Genomic DNA, 8,253 nt, shown 5'->3' with positions numbered 1-8,253 from the left:
TGTATACAATATGTGTTCATATGTGAGCTGCTTCCTGTGTTCCTCTTCCAGCTCATGATGCTTCTACAGAATAAAGAGTGAGAGCAGGAGGGAGGGAGAGTGATGGGGGATGGATAACAAGGAAGATAACTGTATTTTAGAGGCAGAGAAAGGGAAGGGTGTGAAAGAGGGAGGGAGGTACAGGAATGAGAGAAGGAGAGTATAAGAACAGGAAAAAGATGGAGCGGGAGAGAGAGCAGAGGAGAGCGTATGAGAGCCTGTATTAGACAGAGAAGAATCTCCCTCCATCTGAGGAAAACCCTGCAGGGGGAGGTTACCCCTCTCATCTACCCCCTAGCCTGGCCATGTGATAAACTGATAACCCAGAGCAGGTGACCAATCACAAAGTGTGTGTGTGTGCATGCACGCGTGTCTGTGTGTGCGTACATGCGTGTGTGTAGATTCACAGTCCAGCAGGGTTACTATGCACTATCTGTGCAAGAGGGGGTGGAGCCTCAACACAAGACTGGCACAGAAGAAAGGAGGGAGAGATATAGAGGGAAGGAAGGAGAGAGAGAGTGTGATAGATATGGGGGGGAGAATGACAGTTGAGAGAGTGAGAAAGAGTGTGTGTGAGAGGGAAAGAGAGAGGGAGATAGTGAGCAAGCGGAGAGAGAGCGCTGAGAGCAAGAGAGTGCCTACTGTCTCTCTGGGTGTTAGCAGAGGCTGCCTCTGTCTCTGGTAGGGAGAGAGACAGAAGGAGAAAGAGAGAGAGAAAACAAGGGAGAAACAGAGAGCCTGAAGGAGAGAGGGAGAGAAGAGAGAGAGAGAGCATTGAGATCTTTCTCTGTCTCTGCTGGAGCACAGGGGTCTATGCCCGAGCTGGATCCTTCATCACTCCTCGTCCTCCTCTTCCTCTTGTTGTCTGCGCCCGTCTTTAAAACGGAGGGAACCCTCGGACTCAGCGCTCATCCGTTGCCGTGGCAATGGGCTGTCGGCTCTCAGGGCCGTGGTTCAGCGATGGAATGGGGGTTAGTGTGCACCCTTCTAAATCTGTGTGTGTGTGTGGTGCGCGTGTGTGTGGTGCGTGCATGCCTGCGTGCATGTGCATTCTTTCCTGCGATGCGCATCTGTGTGTGTGTGTGTGTGTGTGGGGGCAAATGTGTAGATGTGATTTATGGATAGAGGCAGGGTTGTGGGGAACTCTGGGTGCATGTAGATGATCAAGGAGATCACAGAATACACACCATGACATGATGCCTGCTCTCTCTCTCTCTCTCTCTCTCTCTCTCTGTGTGTACGTGTGCATGTTTGTGTGTGCGCGTGTGCATGCATGCATGCGGGTGTGTGTCAATATGTGGGAGTCTGTGAGTGTGCTTGTGAGAATAGTACATAATAAGAGTTAGACAGGCGCATATCTTATTATCAGAGAAATGACCATATGTGTATGAAAGAGTTCTATCTTCTTCTAGAAAGATCGTGTCTACAGACAGATCTGTTCTAGCCAAATGTATCGCTCGTGTCATGGTGAGGCTCGTGATTGTGCTTTCTTTGTTGGGGGTATTCAGGGTTGTGTGTGTGCGTATGTCCTTGTGTGACAGTGTGTATGTCCTTGTGTGACAGTGTGTATGAGTGTGTGTGGCAGCCTCTTGTGACCAGCGTTGATGATTACAAGGAGTGACAGCTTTCCCCATCCAACACCACTGAGAGCTGTGACTCTTTCTCTCTCTCTCTCTCTTTCAATTCCCTTCCTCTCTCAATTCTCTCCTTCTCTCCTTTCCTATCTATCTCTCTCTCTCATATCCATCTATTGACCTTATATTACATCCCTCTCCACATCCATCTGTACTGTTCATCATCTCCTCTCCTCTGCTCCCTTCTCTCCTCTCCTCTGTTCCCTTCTCTCCTCTCCTCCCTTCTCTCCTCTCCTCTCCTCTTCTCCTCTCCTCTCTGCTCCCCCCTCCTCTCTCTCTTTCTGCCGTGGGGTGATGCCCAGTCTCCTCTCCTCTGCTCCTTTCTTCTCTTCTCCTGCCCTCTGCGCCTCTTCTCTCTCTCTCTCTCTCTCTCTCTCTGCCATGGAGTGATGCCCAGTCTCCTCCCCTCCTCTCTCTCTCTTTCTGTCGTGGGGTGATGCCCAGTCCCCTGCCTCTTCCTCCACAGAGCTTCTCTGTACCGTTGCCATTTTGTATCAGCGCACATGGCACGCAGTAAAAGGCCACCATAATATTGCCAGTGTGTGTGTGTGTTACAGCATGCCTCAGGTAAAGTTGGATGTGTGCTTGGCTGGGTATCTCCTCATGACGTTAGCATGTCTCGAAAATCAGAGGACAAGACAACAGCTCCAGATCATGTCGACAAGCAGATGCACAAAAACACACACACACATCAGAAACACACACTGTTCGATTGTGTTTGAATACAACACATTATGCAGTTACCCTCAAAGAGAAATACGGCACACACACAGTGCTCTCTCTGTAATCTACACAGCTCTCTCATTCTCTCTTTACTTCTCTCTCTCTCTCTCTTACAGGTGGCTGGTGGCACCTTAATTGGGGAGGACGGGCTCATAGTAATGGCTGGAATGGAGTGAATGGAATGGTATCACACACATGTTACCATGTGTTTGATACCATTCCATTCACTCCATTCCAGACATTATTATGAACTGTCCTCCTCTCACCAGCCTCCTGTGCTGTCTCTGTAGTTGTGTGTGTGTGTACTGTAGTAGGTGGTGAGTCATGTTAGTGATGGGCAGTAGTTATGAAATGCTGTATACAACTGTGTCACTCTGGTTGGGTTTGGTCATGTGTTGTTAGCTCACGGCTCTAGTGGCATGGCTCTGGTGCTATGCTTGGCATCGGGGTACAGCGTAGAAGCCAGGTATCGAATCCCAAATGTTTTGTTTCTCGTCTTGGGTTGGAACCCTTTAGTTTTCATCTCTACATCCCCTCCCTTGATTTGAGTGTTCTACAGGGTAGATGAGTCACCTCTGAACCCCCACAATGCATCCCTGGTGCACTACATGGGGAATAGGGTGTCATCTGTCTCTCTCTGTATCTCCTCACAGGTCAGTGGGCGGGATCTGAGTCACCTAACCAAACGGGATCTTTCTCACCTGAGTAAACGGGATGCTCTTAGAATCCTGGCTGCCTATGAGCACCCAATCACGCTGCAGATCAAGGGCCAGCGTAGGAGGGGTTATGGCCTACAGGACTGCAGCACGCAGACGGAAAGACACTGGGAGCCCCTCCCCCTGGCCCCCCACCTGGCCCTGCACAGTCTGGGGGTCACAGCAGCTGGGACCATGCCCAGGGTCAACCCGGACAGGTAGAGTCACAGATGCTAACACACAGACAAATGCTCACACATGCTCTCTCTGTCTCTCTCTCTCACACACGTACACACTTCAGATGTCTATAAAATTCACTAATATCTTACTCCACTAGATGTTAGATTTATTGACTCCACATCTCTCTCTCTCAGACACTACTGCAGCCACATGAGTCTGCCTCGTGATCACCGTGACAACGGGAGATATGAGTACCTGCCCAACGCTCCACGAGACATAGTGGACATGGATCCACTGGGCTACCAGGTGAGACAAAACACACACACATACACTAGTAGTAGTAGGATGCCATTTCATTTTGCTTTAGTTTTGAATGAAAAAGAATGACTTGATGTTGTCAGCCAAAGCCATACGCTATAATAAGTTGTACAATATGTGGGCGCTCTGTCTGTGAGTGTACCACCATTCATCACTCAGTACCTGTATCAGTGACAAGACACATCAATTAAAGGCCTTACAGCAGTGTTAAATCCTGCACCCCACTAATAATTTGTGACAGATATGACTTCCTGTGTCACTGGTGATTATAGAGCCAATATAATGAACCCACTGTATTGCATGGTACAGTACATGTGACGGAAATAGCTAGAACTACAGCATACTGTGTGTCTGTGTTGTTCTGTCCATTAAGAGGATGGAAATACATATTCTATTGAAGAAAACTGTCCAGTTTTAAAAAACGACACTGCGGAGCTTGTGTGGGTGTAGTGGTGGGTTATATGGCTCTGGAGGTGAGAGTGTACACAGTGCTCTTTGAACAGTGGACTGCATTAGAGCAGGTTCAGGGCTTACTTCTCCAGGGTGTGTGTGTGTGTGTGGAGAATAAACCGTAGATATCCGGATATCCTTTTCGATTGAATAGGATCCAGGCTGCAAATGTTTGGTCTGAATCAGGGCTAACGTCCAAAAGACCTGCCGTCCAGTCCATATTGGAGTCTCTCTTGGAGGAAAAGCACCCTTGAAGTTCGGTGATTAAGGCTTTAATGCCAAAATGTGTTTGTTTTTTATAAATATGCTTTTCTTTTTCAGTAGGGCTTAGTATTTCCTCTAGTGTAGATCAGGCTGTATTTCCTCTAGTGTAGATCAGGCTGTATTTCCTCTAGTGTAGATCAGGCTGTATTTCCTCTAGTGTAGATCAGGCTGTATTTCCTCTAGTGTAGATCAGGCTGTAAAACAAAGCCTTTCCCCCTTTATTTAATGGAGCAGCTCCCCTCAGCCAAGCATCTGGGACCTGAGTGGAACTATACACACACACACATACACTCACTCACTCACAAGCACACACACACACAGACAAAGACATACACACACACACACACACACACACACACACACACACACACATACAGTACACACAGACAAGCGTGATTGCTCAGGCCCGGATGCCCAGCCAGGATGCTATGCTGCATCAATAAAAGAAGACTAACCAAATCAAAGATATGATCACATTTACATCTAAATCATCACCACATTTATCCTCAAGCACAAACAAACACACAATACACAGTATATTCCCAAACACACTTAGCCACACACACACCCATGTGCACACGGTCACACAGTCATAAACAGCACTCACGTGTTCAGTGGGCGGAATGTGAGCTGTGCCTAATGAAATCCCCTTGGAGAATGGAAGGATGCTCAGCTTAGAGAGACAGAGGGAAAAACACACTCCTCTCTCCCATCTACAAACATTTACTGTCTACAGCACACACTGATTTAACCACTGCTGCAAGACACAAACTACAGTTCAGTCAATATGTATTGCAAACCCACAGCATGTAATGCACTTGCATTAAAAGCCATACTTAATAATCAGGACACCTGATAACATAGGGATATTTTAGGGATTTTTTGGGGGGATAAAGGCTTGATCGCCTATATGAACATTTTAATTACATAACCAAAGTTCTATAATTAGCATTAAAAAAATCAAATGCTTGTTTATTCACGTAAACACACATTATTCACAGTTAGTTAAACATTGATTAACCGCTCTCTCATTCTCTCATCGCCCTCTCTCTCCCTCCCTCCCTCCCTCCCTCCCTCCCTCCCTCTCTCCCTCTCTCCCTCTCTCCCTCTCTCCCTCTCTCCCTCCCTCCCTCCCTCCCTCCCTCTTTAAGGACCTGGAGCTTGCCCGTCGTGTTCCAAGGGATCAGAGCTGTCTGATTGGCTGCTGCAACACCAACCTTGAGGAGCCCAGCAGTTTCCTCAGCCAGGTGTGTGTGTCTGTGTGCGTGTGTGTACTGTATATCTACATACTGTATGTGTGTGTGACTGTGTGTTCTCTCTCTCTCCCTCTTTCGCTCTGTCCCTCTCTCGCTCTCTCTCTCCTTCAGACTGAGGATGAGGACTACATGTTGGAGAAACCTCTGGGCTACCTACCTCTCCACCATGAGCTGGACAGTGGCCTGGGCTGGACCGACGGTAGCCTGCACCAGGGAGACCTTTCTGGCCTGGAGACTGAGGAGGGGGGTCTGGAGGAGTGTCACCCCAGGGGAGGAGGCTCCGGTGGGGGCCTGGTGGTCAGCGGAGGAGGGGGTGGAGGTGGAGGTTCTCCGTCCTCTGAATCCTTCATCTCGTCTGAGCTGAGTGACTCTGGCTTCTACAGCGTGAGCACCGGAGAGTTCCGCCGTTTCCAGAGGCTGTTAGAGAAACGTATGTGCCTGTACAACGCTCGTCTGCACCACCAGGGGGAGGTTTGTGCACGGGAGCGCCGCGACAGCTGCCAGAAGAACCACAGAGAGCTGCTGGAGGCTATACCTGAGGCACTGACCACGCAGCCCCAGCACTCCTGCCCCACGCTTGGCCTGGCTGCTCCATCCATGGGCCCTTCATCCCGCGGACTCTTCAGGTAGGGGTTTATCACCAGACTATGATTATCATAGCTTATCGTGATAACATGATCCATAACCATCCAAACCCCATCTTCAAAGTGTTCAGTCCAGTGTTCAACGATGATAATGCATGTTGTTCAACACTGTACCATTGTATTTATCGCTTCCGTTTCTAATAGTTGTTTTCTGTATCTTCAGGGTGTCGTCCGTCCAGTTCCGGAAGGCGGATCGTCCCTGTCTGAGCAGACACAGCTCCAGCAGTGGCTCCCTCTTCAACCCCCAGCACACCCCTGGCCCCCTCTCTGTCCACGCCCCTGTCCTCTCCGCCTGCAGTACCCCCTCCGGCCACCACAGGCTTCCGCTGCAGCACCATGGCTCCAGCTCGGTGGGTCAGCTGAGGAGAAGCAGGACCCTGCACCACCGGGGTCCACCCCAGGAGCGTGTCAGACGGGCCAGTCACCCGTCCTCCCCCTCTTACGCCACCCTGCAGCACTGTGGAGTAGCTCCATCTAGAGGCCTGGAGCTGGGCCTGCCTGAAGAGGGAGAACCAGAACTAGTCCTCACACACCCAGCAGGATTTGCCCTCTCACCCCAGCACCATGCAACCTCTCCGGGGGAACACAGAGGGGCCGTGCCCTTACCCAGGGGACATTACTGGGACAATAGTGGAGATCGTGACCAGCTGGTTAACGACAGGAGGCAGCAGCAGGAAAGGAGCTTCATGACAGACCTACCAGTGTGGGAGAGGGAGCGAGAGAGAGAAAGAGAAAGAGAGAGGGAGCGAGAAAGAGAGAGGGAGCGAGAAAGAGAGCGGGAAAGAGAACGAGAGAAAGAGAAAGAAAGAGAGTGGGAAAGAGAAAGACAAAGAGAGAGAGGAAGAGGGGTGCACCGCTTCCACACCCTCAGCCACCCACCCCAGACATCCATAGACATCCATGAGACATGGCCTAAACCAGCCAACCGTCTGTCCCGCCAGGGGTCCGGGGGTGGTGGGGGCCTCTACAGCACCCTGGAGGGCCACATTGGGGTCGGGGCTGGGGTTGTTGGAGTGTCCAGGATGGGCCCCAATCCTAACCCCAACCCTGACCCTGACCCTACCCTTAACACCAACCCCAACCTTCCTAACCCTAACCCAAGGGCTGTGAGGAACCAGATTCTTCGTGACCGGGCATCACGGCTAGCAGACGAGCGCAGCGGGATGAGTACGGATGAGGAAAGCCAGGAGGTGATGAGGGGGAGGTACTGGAGCCGCACTGAGAGACGGGAGCACCTCCTACTGGCCCGCGAGCAGAAACAGCAACAACAGCAGGCCAGAGGGCAGCAGGCTTACACACGGCCAGGAGCCAATGGAGGATCAGGATCTAGGAGAGAGGCAGGGGTCAACACAAGAGGAGGAGTTATCAGAGAAGGAGGGGGAGGGTCTTTGGGAGATGGCCGGTGCAGCACGGTGCTGGAACTCAGCCAAAAGAAGTTGAGTCGTCTGCGGAACAGGAAGCTGTTAGATGATTGGACGACGGTGGAGGAGTTGCTGACTCATGGGACGAGGCTGGGCACCGGGGAGGAGATGTCCCTCTGTCCCAGCTCACTACTGACTGTCACTACTGTATAGGGTGTGTATGTGTCTGTGTGTTTTTTCCACCATAAAGCACCATGGACAATAGCTTTGTTTGAGAGTGAGTGTATGTGTGTGTGTCACCACTGTACAGCACCTCTGACAAAGTGTGTGTATGTGTCAGAACTTCTTACTGACTACTGTTACACACTGCAAGTGTGTATCTGTTACAATCTGTGTGTCTGTGTGAGGGAGGATCAATCTGTGTGTCTGTGTGAGGGAGGATCAATCTGTGTGTGTGTGTGAGGGAGGAAGGATCAATCTGTGTGTCTGTGTGAGGGAGGATCAATCTGTGTGTGTGTCTGCCCCATGTCTGGCTACCTCATGCTCATGGGGTTTGTGAAACAATTTGCGAAACACAATACAGTATCATGTCATTTTGTTGATTTTATCTTTGGGTATTTTTTTGTGCAAAAATGCTGCCTGGTGACATTGATGAAACTCTTACGTTTTGACTTTTATGCCTCAACTAA

General features: G+C 50.3%; 1 protein-coding gene across 2 annotated transcripts; it reads left to right on the top strand.

Annotated features, from left to right (window-relative positions):
• The first annotated feature begins 597 nt into the window (after nt 1-597).
• On the top strand, nt 598-8,014 carry LOC121578127. 2 transcript variants are annotated; one of them, XM_041892243.1, is made up of 6 exons: nt 598-1,010; nt 3,050-3,309; nt 3,466-3,577; nt 5,455-5,550; nt 5,671-6,185; nt 6,367-8,014. In XM_041892243.1, exons 1-6 carry the CDS (start codon nt 966-968, stop codon nt 7,775-7,777), a joined length of 2,439 nt encoding a protein of 812 aa, XP_041748177.1. In that variant the 5' UTR covers nt 598-965; the 3' UTR covers nt 7,778-8,014. The 2 variants fall into 2 exon arrangements, with proteins under 2 accessions (XP_041748177.1, XP_041748176.1); XM_041892242.1 differs by having other exon boundaries at nt 5,455-6,185.
• The last annotated feature ends 239 nt before the right edge of the window (nt 8,015-8,253 follow it).

Source organism: Coregonus clupeaformis, chromosome 12 (assembly GCF_020615455.1).
Source record: "Coregonus clupeaformis isolate EN_2021a chromosome 12, ASM2061545v1, whole genome shotgun sequence".
Lineage (NCBI taxonomy): Eukaryota > Metazoa > Chordata > Actinopteri > Salmoniformes > Salmonidae > Coregonus > Coregonus clupeaformis.
This window is presented reverse-complemented; position numbering and strand designations above follow the sequence as displayed.

Bases quoted from the DNA above. Each gene is read 5' to 3' on its own strand.
- LOC121578127 (XM_041892242.1), top strand. From the start codon at position 966: ATGGGCTGTCGGCTCTCAGGGCCGTGGTTCAGCGATGGAATGGGG. The intron at 1,011-3,049 runs GTTAGTGTGCAC...ATCTCCTCACAG, and splicing joins GGTTCAGCGATGGAATGGGG to GTCAGTGGGCGGGATCTGAG. The intron at 3,578-5,454 runs GTGAGACAAAAC...TCCCTCTTTAAG, and splicing joins TGGATCCACTGGGCTACCAG to GACCTGGAGCTTGCCCGTCG.